Source organism: Vidua chalybeata, chromosome 6 (genome assembly GCF_026979565.1).
Source record: "Vidua chalybeata isolate OUT-0048 chromosome 6, bVidCha1 merged haplotype, whole genome shotgun sequence".
Taxonomy (NCBI): domain Eukaryota; kingdom Metazoa; phylum Chordata; class Aves; order Passeriformes; family Viduidae; genus Vidua; species Vidua chalybeata.
The window spans coordinates 49,969,526-49,982,508 of NC_071535.1; the positions used below are offsets into that span (position 1 = coordinate 49,969,526).

The 12,983-nt window shown below is 41.0% G+C and overlaps 2 protein-coding genes across 2 annotated transcripts in view; one reads left to right on the top strand and one right to left on the bottom strand.

The window, feature by feature from the left end:
* PLEKHA7 (pleckstrin homology domain containing A7) overlaps nt 1–1,591 on the top strand; it is a 146,838-nt gene extending 145,247 nt beyond the window's left edge. Inside the window, exon 28 of the mRNA XM_053945841.1 lies at nt 68–1,591. The gene's annotated coding sequence lies outside the window, so the exon portion shown is untranslated. The remainder of the gene's footprint in view (nt 1–67) is intronic.
* Nucleotides 1,592–7,279: 5,688 nt separating this feature from the next.
* Nucleotides 7,280–12,887, bottom strand: C6H11orf58 (chromosome 6 C11orf58 homolog). Its single transcript, XM_053946560.1, has 5 exons — nt 12,754–12,887; nt 12,482–12,562; nt 11,181–11,241; nt 9,525–9,634; nt 7,280–8,793 (listed from the first exon to the last, which is right to left on the bottom strand). Exons 1-5 carry the CDS (start codon nt 12,811–12,813, stop codon nt 8,587–8,589), a joined length of 519 nt encoding a protein of 172 aa, XP_053802535.1. The 5' UTR covers nt 12,814–12,887; the 3' UTR covers nt 7,280–8,586.
* Nucleotides 12,888–12,983: the final 96 nt, after the last annotated feature.

Consider the following 12,983-nt stretch of genomic DNA (forward strand, 5'->3'; position numbering starts at 1 on the left):
TTGTTACTGCTTGGCACTGGTTGACTCCCTTCAGTATTTAACCATGTTTTATTTTCCTTCACACCAGCCAAAGCAGTAAGTGAGCACTGACGTGAGACTGGAGGAAAATCCCACTTTCTGACATCGCGTAGAAGACAGAGGAGATTCTTTTCCAGGTTTCTGTGGATGGTTTGTACTCGTTGGATGGTGACACCTTCTTCTGGAAAGACATTCAGAGAATAATAGGGGGATTTTCTATGAAAATGAAGAGAACTGCAGATAATTTTTTTATTTACTTCAGTTTAGTTCACACTTTTTATATGAATAAACGGCACTTTTAATAAACTCTGTAAAATACTGACAATGTATTTTTAGAACTATGTATTTTAGATTTTTTTTTTTAATCAAGGGCTGAATTCATTTTAAAAGACACTTCTTGCATAGATACTAAAAGACGCTGTTACTTCCCCCTCAGGCTCAGATGCACATCATAAAATTTTGTGAAAAAAACCCTGCAAATTTGAGTAAACCTAGAAGCACATTCACAGGGTATGGATAGAGCTAACATGCGTGACAGGTTTGGTGAAAGGGTGTGTCAGATTGAATATTTTTGTAGAGTTAATCACCCACCCTTTTGCCCATTAAATAATCCATTGCAAGAACTGTTAGCTTGAATTTCTAAATATTAGTAACCACTGTAGCTGAAATTTCCCAAGAAAGCCATAAAAAAAGCCAGTTTTAACTCCCTTTTTTTTTGATGCCAGATTATTACCTTGCTGGTATCAATCCACAGTTTGCTAGGTTGCCCTTGAAAGTAGTGCTAACAAACAGCTAACAAATTTTTTTTTGAAGTTGAGATGTGAAAGAAGATGATTTTTAATTAAAATATGAGAAGTAAGCAATAAACAATTACAATGTGTCATTTGGCTAGTAAATACATATTTTTCTTCTGATTTTTTTTTAAATAGACATTACAATATGATGTACTGTCTAGTATTTATGCTAGAAACAGCAAAGCAAGTGGAATGTGGCACCTGCTAATTTCCTGTGTATGTTCACCTGGTGCTTATCATTGCCAAACTTTGAAATTCTGTGCTGTACTTCTGCATAGAGCAATGGGTGAGCTGGTTAAAATAAGAAGAAAATAAGATTAAATGTATTGCTGCAACTTTAAAAAACCCTGTGTATGCATCGAATGCAAGACATGCAAAAACTTCCCAATGTTATGTAATTAGTAGCTGAATTCAGCTCTGGATGAGAAATACTTCTGCAGTATTTTGTGAAACCACTAACTTGTTTATTCCCTGTATCCACGTAGCAGCTAAAAACCCCTTGGAATTGACCTTTATGTTTCAGACTTTAAGACAAATCATCATATATTAACACTATACTCATAAATATTCTTAAAAGTATATATTTAGCTAATGCAATCTATTATACCTCAATACTGCCAGTATCAACTTCAAAACCTTTTGCCAAAACAATGATTTATTTTTGCCTTTATAAAAAAGTTTTGAAAGCATAAATGAATATTTTGAAAGAAAACATTAATTTAAATAAAATGTAACCGTTTGGAAAATGGTATGTGTACAGATTAAAATATTAACATAAATGCTTCCTATTGTCTCTGTCTTGTCTGCTCTCTTATCAGTGTCCAACAAGTTGGAAATCCGGAGTCATCTGTGCTTTTATCACATTTTACTCTTCTTTGGTTCAAGTCCCATTGAAGTTCCCCAGTTTTGCACTTATTTTACTGGATTTGAATCAGGCTCTCTCTACACCAATTCTACATTTTGATGATGATTATTATTATTAATTGATTTTTTTGTTTTGTTTTGTTTTTAGTAATGTTTTCTAAGCATTGATGAAATCTGTCTTTATTCTTGAATAGCAAGAGTGAGGTGTTGGCTGAGGGGAAGGTGTGGGCACTGGCAAAGCTGCAGCTCACTGGCAGCGTTTGACTTTCCAGCAATTCCCTCAAAAGACACCCAAGTTGCTGGAGAGCACTGGAGATGCTGAATTCTTCTGGAAAAAAACAATTAAAAGTGTTTCTGTGGCTTAGTGTTGACTGCACAAACTCGAGGGTGAATGTTTGAGCCTGTGAGTCCTTGGCTTTGGAATGTGAGTGGCAGAAATCGGGGGCTGAGCTGCTTTAGGATGTGCTCATCCTGTTTTTGTGGGGCACAACAAAGCAATGAAGGGGAAGGAGCACAGGCAGTGCTGCTCTGCAGCATGGGACAGATGTTCATTCTCTTTCATTTGATCACACACACAAAATCTGCTCAGTCAAGCTTGTGTGGAAGAGAAGGATTTTGCCCTGAACAGTTACATCATTGACATTTTCAACAAAACCAGTCTTGATGGAAAGATTTTGGTCATGTCTGTAGTTAATCCCATATTTGGTAAAAAAATTATAAGGTAATTTTTCTTCCAAAACTTTTTTGTTGAATATGTGAAATGCTGTTCTTTAGTGACCATCTTTTGTAAGGATGGGTGTAGTTTTTAAATAGTAATGACTAGTTTTCCTATGCATGGAGTGTTTGGTGTATGTCAGTTTCCTTTTTCAGTTCTGTTTCTTTTAATCTACATGCTCTTTTCAGGGTACTCTCTAATATTAAAACTAGAAAAAATTTGTTTGAACCTACATGCTCTTTTCAGGGTACTTTCTAATATTAAAACTAGAAAAAAAATTTGTTAACTTGCAGATCAATATAATTTTGGTCAGAAAGTGGACTTTTTTTCCCCTCCGCCTATTAAACAGTGAAGTGTTTGGAACTAATTGAACTCACTCATTAGAAAACAGTGTCAGTTCTTTTGATTGTGCTGGTTTTTAATTAGTGTTTTGTAATGTTATACCAAGCAAAAATTTTGGGCTGAATTCTCTTCTCATATACAGCTGTTTCCAATTTCTTCAGCTGAAGTTACTAAACTTTTACTGCCCAGCTGCATTTATAAAAGTACAGCCTGATAGTTGTAATTGACATCTCTTTCACCTTTTTGGACTTGCACAACAGCCCCCATCCCTTGATTTTCAATATTATTTTTAAGTTTGTGTGATTGCTGCGCTGCAAGGAATCCTGCTGAGCTATAGCACTGTTTGTGCATCTGTATTATGCTGTTTGTTTTAAAGGACTGGGCAGGTAAGCAGTACTTAGAGACATCCAGGCTGTTTTGGAACACTTGGGAAGGAAAAAACACACCACCAACAAAAAGCCACCAGAAGCAGATACAAAGGTTTTTCAGGAAACTACTGAGAGATTCTCTTCTGGAAAGTACCTTAGGTGTGAAAGGAAAAGCTACTGAAGGATGCTACTAAACTTGTATGCTGCTACTTCAAAAAGCTCTTAAGGCCCATCAGGGTGGTTTTGAGTACCTCACAGCCTTTGGAGGGTGGGGTTGGTGTTTTGAGAAGGCAGAGCACTCCCAACCCATTCTGGTACTTCACACCATTATTTTTCCCCCTGCACCATTTGCTCCTCTGACTTCCAGATCTTCAAATATATGTGTATGTCTTTTATATCAGCATCAGTTCCCCACTAGGAAACAACATATTTCCCAGGTGTCTTAGCAATTAACTTCTGGATGTTCTATGAAGGAAAGACCAGATTTACCTGGTGTCAAAACTTAGAAGATGCAGAAAGCAGGATGTGATGTTACCCCTCTGATTTATGTCTGTCTGTGGGTATTTTAAAGTGTTTGCTTGTGTTGTGTGTGTGTCTGTGTGCCCATGTACTGTGTGGTTATAAAAAGAACAAAGCCATGCGCAAGAAAAACATGAAAAAATTGCTATATTTTCCACATCTGGTTAAGATTCCCACTGGTTATTTGGCTGTATTCAAAAGGCTAAGATTTTTATTGCTCTACTAGCAAAAACAACCTTTCTTCATAGTGAAGCAGTACAAAGAAAGAGCACAAAAAAATCCCCACATCACAGTGCCTGAAATTCTGTTTGAACAACTGTATTGATTGGGTCTGACCCCTTTACATTTTTTTTTCCATTATTTGAAAAGGTGCATCTAACTGCAGCTGAATTGAACCAACCGCGATGAACTTTCCATGAAAACTTCTTGAGAAATTTTTTTAGTTCAAAGCTCTGGAATTTTAAAGAGCATTTTTAATACAAGTCTGTTGAGGTATCTTGTGCAACAACCACACTTGGAATGTTAAACTACAGGTAAATGTAGGAGGGAGGCAAGATTATAAAAGCTGCTGTGAAATTGCTGGGAGATGGTGGAATAACTTCAAGTGCTAATTATAAAGTAAATAAAACCAGAAAGTATTGAATATGTGTAAAAAGTAAATGCATATAGAAAATATATGCACATTTGAGCACTGTTGACTTGTTATTTACATGTCAGTGCTCCTGGTTGCCTTACAAAGAGTGGAAAACAGCCTCCAAAAAAAAAAACAGAATTAGCATTTTTTGGAGCAGCTGTTGGTGAAATTGTGTTACCAGGTGTAAACTTGAAGAACAATGATGTTTTATTGAATCCTCTTACCAGGAGCTGTAGCGTAAGGAAGCACTAAAAGAAGGAAGAGATTAAGGAATCTAAGGTGAGTAGTGAGATTGTAGAAAATCATGGCAGAGATGTATCTGCAAGCAAGCTGTAAGAGGCCGAAGGTGAGGGTGGAGAGCAGCCTGGTGGTGGGAAATGAGAGGTAGTAAAAAGATGCAAAGAGTTCAAATGCATCAGCTTGGAAAGCAGCAAAATGCTTCAATGAAAGGATTTGGCCTAAATTGTAGTGGAGAGGGTAAGAAGGAATAGCTGGGAAACGACAATGTTTCATGTCCCAGTACAAAAAATACCTTGTGAAAGAGTTAAACAAAGGAGTGGGATGTTGATGGTAGTAGTGGATGAAGGAGAATTAATGGTGACTTCAGGGTAGTGTTTTGGTAGCAGGAAAATTGTCTTTCCTATTGCCAGTTGCTGTGCTTTGTTCCTAGAAAGCATCTAAAGTTCTTTTCAGTTTTGTCTTTAAATTTTTCTCCACTGGATCCTCATATGGCCACCATAAATGGTACTGGGTTTGGATAGGTAATAGCACAAACTGTAAGTGTGAGCTCCTTCTGCACCTGCACATCAAAATTAACTCAACTTGGGTTAAATCACCAAGTATTGTGTTTCTTTAATGCTGTGCAAAAACTAAGGAAGCTCACTTCCCATCACGATGCTGTACACCTCTTGCACTAAGATATTTTTCTCTGGAAAAGTGCAGAGGTGACAGGCTTAAAAGCAAACAAAACCAACTTTTGCTCTGTCCCTTCAGTTGAGGGTATCTTGACATATGTCCCTTCTCTTAATCCCCTGACAGCTTCCAAGAGACTGATGCAAAGAGCTGTGCCAGGCTTTGATTATGAGATATTGCAATGCCATTTATTCTCTTTGTCTCCTGCAGTTTACAGAGACAGCTTCAGTGCATAATTTAATCCCTGTACTGGGGACTGTAGCAAATCCACAGAGATTTCTACCAACCGTCCTTTCTGGCATCAGAACAACATGTGCACATCGTCTTTGATGTGAATTCCCCAACCAGAGCCTTAGAGGGACCTATAGCTTTGAAGCTGGCCTATAAATTGTGCTTTCAGGAATCAAGTTGTCAGCCTCCTCTTCAGGAAGAAAGGGAGAGTAAACTGCAAAGCAGTTGCAAAAAACTACAGGGCAACTTACAGATCTGGTTTCCTTGGCCTCAGAGAATTCCTGTAGGATGTTGAGAATCCCTTTTTACCTGGTTTAGAAGCACCCTCTGTGGTGACTGCCAGACCTGTGGGCACTGAGGCTGTGATGGAGCTCACCTGGAGGGGTTCCTGGTTCCAGGGCAAATGGAAGGGGAACAGGCACACCAGTGCATTTGACCTTGTTCAGGTGTTTTCAGTCTTCCAAAGCCAAGTGCTGAAAATGCACCTGTATTGCTCTTTGTGTAAGTGAATTTTCAGTGTGGTTTAGAAACAGATGAAAACTTACCAGATGTGATGGTTGTTCTGTGACAACCCTCTGTGGCCTAACTTCAGTCCTTCCCTCAGGTGTAGGAGAACAGGCAGACTTCTGCCTTTCTGTTGCGATGGAAATGAACTGGTCTTTGAGTTGAGGAATTTCAAGACTTGGAGAAGTCTTGTTTTAATAGACAAATGCAGTTGCCCTTCTTATTAGTGTCTGCTTATGATGTGTTCTGCTGTCATCTCTGGGAGCTCCTTCCATACCAAGTTGAAAAAGCAAAGGGCTGGCTGGAGTCAACCAAGACACGGACTTTGATTTTTCCTGTGTTCCCTGTCTCCAAAGGGCTGAAACCATCCTGGTCCTATCCATGCCACTACTGCTGATACTGTTGTAGCAAATGTTGCTAAAACTGACTCCCAAATTGAAACATTCACTGCACAAACTGAGCTACATCAGCCTTTCATGGTTCATAGGGAGATTATGCTGCTTCATAGACCAGTCTGCAAGTTCTTGGAATGTTTATAAATGTTAGGCAGAAACAGACAAGACTGTGTAGAATAACTTCCTATTTTGAGCAGGTAAGTCTTAGGTCAGCATCAAAGATGTTACCCCAAATCTCATCAGATGTTCATATTTGGTGTTCTACTTTTGGGGGAAGTTCTGCTGATTTTTTTTTTTTTTTTTTTCCCGGTCAGAGCTGTATCTAGAATAGTTTAATTTCAGTTTATTTTTTTATCTTTGTGTGTTGTATTTATTTGTAACTGAAACTGATTGCCTAATCAGGGAGGCAAGAGGCTGAGTGGAAGAGCTCCTCATTTTGTCTGTTAGTAGAGAGCTGTGCAGGGCTGGCCAGCTGGATCTGCTTTTCCTGGGTCTTTCCAGATCCCAGTGTGAATCTCTACATGGCTGCATAGTAGTGGGAGAGCTCAGAGAGCAGCGCTGCTGGGACAGAGAAGGCAGAGAGGTGAGTGGCAGCCACAGCTAAAGGCTTTCCAACAGTGAAATGCTGGTTCGAGTTCAGCTTGAGTGTCTAACCAGGAAAACTTGGAATGGGTCTATTAGGAAAGTAATCAGCTGATCTCTTAGGGAGGCACCTCACTCTCTTTCCTAGAGATAGAGCAGGTTTCCTATGTCATGGTGAGGTTCTCTCTCTCCACAATGCACTTAATGCACAAAGCTACTTAATTTTTTTCCCTATATATTAGAAGCTTGCGGTATTGGGAAAACAAAAAAATCTACGCAAGTCAGTTACAAATGATTGACCATTAGTGGCTGCTGGAACTTTGTTCTTGAAATGGAATGAGTGGAAGAGCTTGTATTAAATGCAGATGTAGTAAAACACAGTAATCATAATCTACACTCGGTTTCTATTTACGATATTATTTTTATTTTTTCCATACTTATTCCAAATCCTCCCCCAATAGCTGATGCTGCAATGTTCATATTCAACTAGGCAATCATAGTACAAACTGCTGCTTTCCTTCAGCTGACTGGCTTGGAAATGTTGTCTGCACATCAGGAATTGTACACAGAAACGGAGTTTCCAGGAGCACCCAGAGTATCCCCTGGAACACTGCTGTGGAGGTGCCACAGGTACAGGGCAATGTCCTGTTCTCCCAGCCAGGAGAGGCAGGTGATCTGTCTGAAAAACTAAGAGGAAAAAAAAGTCTAAAAAGCTCTGATATTTTATTCATTACATGAATGCAATGACTTTGCAGAGGAATGGATGTGTTTAATTCTTGCTGGGAGGAGTTGCTGAACTCCAGGCTTTCTAGGCATTTCAGCTTGACTTGTGCTAATTGACTCATCACCTCCAAGTGATGCATGTACAGGGAGAAAAGGAAGAAGGGCTTGCAAATTTAACTCTTTATTCTGTATTTTAAAAAAGCTAAAATGATTTGTATATCCTTTTCATTATCAAAGTATAGTCTCTCTTTCAAAGTAAACTGGTTTCTCTGGGAGGTGTTATTTTTAATAACAGCTCAGTGCTCTAGCCAGGAACCAGCAGTTCAAAAAGTCACTCTTTTCTACAGAAAGGTAGAAACAACTACAGCTCCTTCCCCACGTTAAAAAGCCAAAGAAGCAATTAGAGCCTTCTGTTGTATTATGCTTTTCTAAAACATATTCTCTATGCAACTGCTGTAGGACTTCAGATGGATACAGTGATCAATGCTGTCACAAAAGTGAGCAATTTCTCCTCAGTCCTGCCAACACTAGCATCTATAGACAAAATCATTGTTTAAAGCTCTAGTACATCAAAGAATGCTGATATTGGTATTTTACAACTAATGCAACATCACGTAATTCACATGTAATCTTAATAGTCAAAAATTCAAGACTGGGGTACTAACTGAATAAACCACTAACATGAAGCTTCCTTATCTGGCATGGAATAAGGGAAGGGATAGTTCAGATAACATTGTAAAGATTGGGCAGGAACAAAACAAATTTATTTGTCCATCTAGGATTTTATATGCTTTACAAAAACCAATAATATCACTGTGCCCATAAAAATGTTATCCATGGCAACAGAAAGCAAATACTACTTTTTGTCATCTAACAGGGTCTTTTTAAAATCAAAATACAAAGATCTGTGCTGTAGCAGTCCTCCACTTTGCACTGTAACAATAAGGCTTACTGTACTTTAAATACAAAGCTGTTACATCTGCAGTTATGAACCACTGGCTTTCACAAACATCATTTTATAGTTGCTTTTTGCTTCTTTTTTGTTTTCTGGAACCTCAGCTTCATCATGTTTTTCAGTAGTTTGTAGCTCCTCTGTAGACTCCTCTTGCTCCGAATCAGAGCCACTTTCAGAATCCTCTGAACTCTCATCAGAGGAGTGTCCAGCTGCCTCTTCTTGCTCATCTTCTTGAAACTGTAAGTTCGGATTATGAGAGAGTTAAAATATTATTTCCTGGCAAATCCACTGCAGCCTTTAAAATTTCCCAGTGAGATTGTTTCACTTAATGGCTCCTTTCATTTTGGTACTAAAATGGGCCATGTTGCTAAACAGAAGCCTTTAAGACACAAATTATTACACAGAAAGCAACTCCCTGAAGTGGTTAATCATGCCAGCTGTGACATGCATGGATTCATCAGCCACTAGTTTATTTAGTTACAGCAGAAATCCTAAAGATACCATTCAGTGAGTCTAAAGTTCTAGATCATATCAGTTCAGTAATTCCAGTATTGACACTGGAATATTTGTCACAGAGTGTGACACAATGGAACTAAAGGTTACTAATCATCAAGAATTCACATTTGTGACTGACCTCTGAAAGGACACTTAGCAAACTGCAGCATGAGGAATGCTGAAGTAATTCAATTATACTGCTAACAACAATGCAGATGGTTATCCTGCCTACTTATGTATTCCTCAGCAACACCCTGATTTAATATATCAGAAGTCTTCACTTCTCAGAATGAGAAGCATCAGTAATTTATGAGCACCTAAATGACCACCACAGTATACACAAATAGCAGCCAAGTGGCTGCAGTAAGTTTGTCCTTTAACGTAAACCATGGAAGTCTGCTTGGATTTTTAAACCCAGTACCACCTTGTCTTAGGGAAGTGAAAGCCAAATCTTTCAGAAATGAACTCAGTACCTCACTGAAGCCAAGCCCGCAGTGGCGCCGGTTCCGCCCCGACATGGTGCTGTCCATACTCTGCTGGTACTGAGACTCCAACTCCTCATTCATTTTCTTGTCTTCTTCCCCTGCATTGTCCAGGGTACTTTGGTTATGGTTATTCAAATTAACAAAGACACCAAATTACAGGAAGTCACATTTTCAAAGGCAAGAAGTTTAAATGTAACCATTCTAAACTAGGATCCATTATTACTGCATACAAACCAGCAGACTTTAAAGCAACAGTACCAAGTGTGCAAGCAGGACAGCTTTGATAAAAAGAGGGCCGGGAAGTTCCTGAGACCTGATGCATTCCAGAGTTGCACTATGCAGTGTAATGTTCTACAGAACAAGGTAAATGTAATCAGTATGAGTTCTCTGTGCTTCCAGCCAATACTGCAACATGCCCCAGCAAGGAGAAACTTTGTGACCTTCACTACATAACACAGGATTACTGTGATTAAATCATCCCTCAGATATAGCATCATGCCTTGGGACAATAGCACCACTCTTGTTTATGGAACTGTATCTGAAACTGTTTCATGCATCCCAAATTACAAGGAGCAGTTACTACAGCTCTGTGTTTTTCCATCCTTAGAAATTAGCAGAAAAACTCATTTTCATGAGCTACTTCTATAGGCCCTTTATTTACTTGAGTAAGTAATCTAAAATAGTTAAGGATCTTATGTACTCGGAAAGGTAGGAATCTCTAATTCTCCCCAGGAGGCTTACAACACTAGCTTTTAATTTGTATCTCTGTGAAGCTGAAAGGTTGTATTGCAAATCCACATTTCCTCATTTGGAAATTAGAGCTGTTATGCTGTTATTGTAAAAGGACAAGAACTGTATGTTGGACAAAGAAGTGTTAAAACCCTCAGCTTTTTAAATTTTTTGCTATTAACGAATAAGTACTGTTTCTGTATGACTTCAAGGACAAGCATCACTTCTTTTCTAGGAATTCAGGTATGAAGGAGTGATTCTCAGTCTCTGTAAGCTAACAGTAGCAGCACCCAGAAGCAATCCTCAGGCTTATTTTGGGCCATAGATAATTTTTCATCACATGAAAAATGATCAATGGAGTGCATCAGGGAAAATTTCCTGGACTGTGAGGGAAAGTTTTCTGGAATGGTGACAGCTGCTATTCCACAAGGCTTTATCAAGGCTTCTCTCAGGCAGTGCAGTCCAACCCAGCTTGGTAGTTTGACTTCCCAAGAAAGCATGATAAGGAGTTACCATGGTCTTACAAAACATGCAATTACTGCTGATTGCCTTGATCTTGAAGATGATCTTGCAGACCTTTTCAGCTTTTACCTCATTGTTTTAGGGCAGAGATCTTTCCATTCAATAGGTAACCAGCTCAGGGAGAAATCAACCCCTGTTCTTTTCTATGTACATAGTTTAGATATCCTGGCATATACTGGACTTTAAAAGGCAAGTGAGTGCAGTCAGAAAAACCATCTGTCAGTAATCTAACAGAAATAAAGAACTTGTACAACTCTACAGCCTGACCCATCTTCAGCTGCAGCCATGAATCCTGAAATCCCTCCTTGCCATATCTACCAAGCTCAGAGCACTGGAATGTTCCTAACTAAGGGTTAGATTTCCAACTTTGTATCAGCTGTTGGATAAACTGACCTGTCCTGAAGTGAGAGGTGGATCTGTGGTCTCCGATAACAAGGCGGCCAGTATGTTCTTTCTAAAAGAAAAGGCAGTTTGTTTTGGAACTTTAGGGTGCACTGACAGCTCTGCCAACATCATGGACATCCTGAATGGAAAAGGTTTGCTGTCAAACCCTGCCACCCAACTGTAGGACTGGAAGCTTTCCTAGCTAACAGCTGCTGCCTATAGGTGAGCTTGTTTCATCTTTCTTTTGCTGAATTTTCTGAAAAAGAAACCCCAACAACTACACATTCTTTGCTCTTCCCAGACCCCAGATATGGTTCTATTTCACTCTGTTTCTTGCCACTGATACAAAAATTATACTACACGATGCTAGACAGATATGTATTCAGGTTCTGATCATTTACTCTTTCTCTGACACTCTGCAACAGTGCAGGTCATGCATCTTATGATCATCCCACTTTCAGACTGGTCACGGTGTCAGGTAAGACCCTCACAGTGATTATTAATTTATTGGCTCAGTAGTTGCTCATTAGCAAATGTGTCCCAATAGGCAAGAACTGGCATTACACAGCAAGCAGCATTAAGTACCCAAGCAGACATTCAGATAAGCGGTAGTGGGATGCTTTAATGGGGCACTGTATCCCTATTGACTACAAAGTTCTAGCTTTCACCTCTTTAATACAGTTAGCTATTTTAGCTTATAAAATTACTGTATTCAAGCAAAATAAGTTGCTACAGATAAAAATGTTTTTTTTCTGAAAGTAAGTAAAAGTGCAACACTAAACCAACACTTTATACATGAAAAAATCATTATTACATAACCAGTTTTGCAGCATTTTTTGGCAGCAGGCGTAATAGAAATTTAGTTTTAGAGTATCTTCTCTTTAAAAATATTCCTTAGGTTTACTACTTTAGTGGTTTAGTCTATCAGCTACCACTCTTTTAAAAGTTTTTCCAGCGACAGAGAAATTTACATACATAGAACGAAGGTTTGTTAATTTGTAACAAGGCCTGTTTCTCGGAAGCGTAAAGAAGTAATTTTACGAGCCGGTCTGAAAGCAGTTAAGGCGTGGGCTGGGGGATGAAGCTGCGGCGCCGGACTCGACAACTTCCGAGCGCCGTTTTGTGTAACACGGCTGCTGACACAACAGTGGTGAAACCCAAATCCTCCTAAAGGAGAGCCCCAAAGCCCGGCAGCCCTGGGCTGTTGTCGCTTCGCTCAGATCCCCCCGCAGAACTCTGATCCCCGCGGAGCGCACCCCGGTCCCTGTGCCCGCCCCGCGTGGGGGCGATGGGCAGCGGGGCGGCCTCACCTTCGCGGCGCCCATCAGCCGCAAGAACTTCTGCTTCCGCTCCTCGTTGCCGAGGTCCGCCGCCTCCCAGCTGCTGGAGCCCTGCGGGAGCACACGCTCACTGCGCCCGCCCGCCCGCCCCGAGCGGCCCCTCCGCGCCCCGCCGCAGCCCGCCCGGGCGGCCGCGGCCTGCCCGCGTCCCGCCGGGGGCTCCGCCGCCGAGCCGCGGCCCTGCCGCCGCCCCCCGTGCCACCAACCCCCTCCCGCCGCGCCGCCTCCCCGCGCCCGGTTACATCGGGGGAGGCCGCTCGCTTGAGGCCGTGGTGGCTCTGGGACTCCCTGGCGGAGCTCATGGCCGCGGCTGGGTGACCGGGCCGCGCTGCCGCTTTCCTGCCGGAGCCGGTCCCTCAGGGCTGGGCGCGGGGCGCGCTGGGACCGGTAGTTCTGGGCGGGCGGCGGCGGCGCGGCGCGGGCGGGCTGGGACTGCGTGTCCCAGAGGCCTCCGCGGCTGTGACGGCCTGGG

Coding starts and splice junctions, on each gene's coding strand:
- C6H11orf58 (XM_053946560.1), bottom strand. CDS start 12,813: ATGAGCTCCGCCAGGGAGTCCCAGAGCCACCACGGCCTCAAGCGAGCG. Junction 12,563..12,753: donor AGCGAGCGGCCTCCCCCGAT/GTAACCGGGCGC, acceptor GTGCTCCCGCAG/GGCTCCAGCAGCTGGGAGGC. Junction 11,242..12,481: donor GGCTGATGGGCGCCGCGAAG/GTGAGGCCGCCC, acceptor CTTTTCTTTTAG/AAAGAACATACTGGCCGCCT.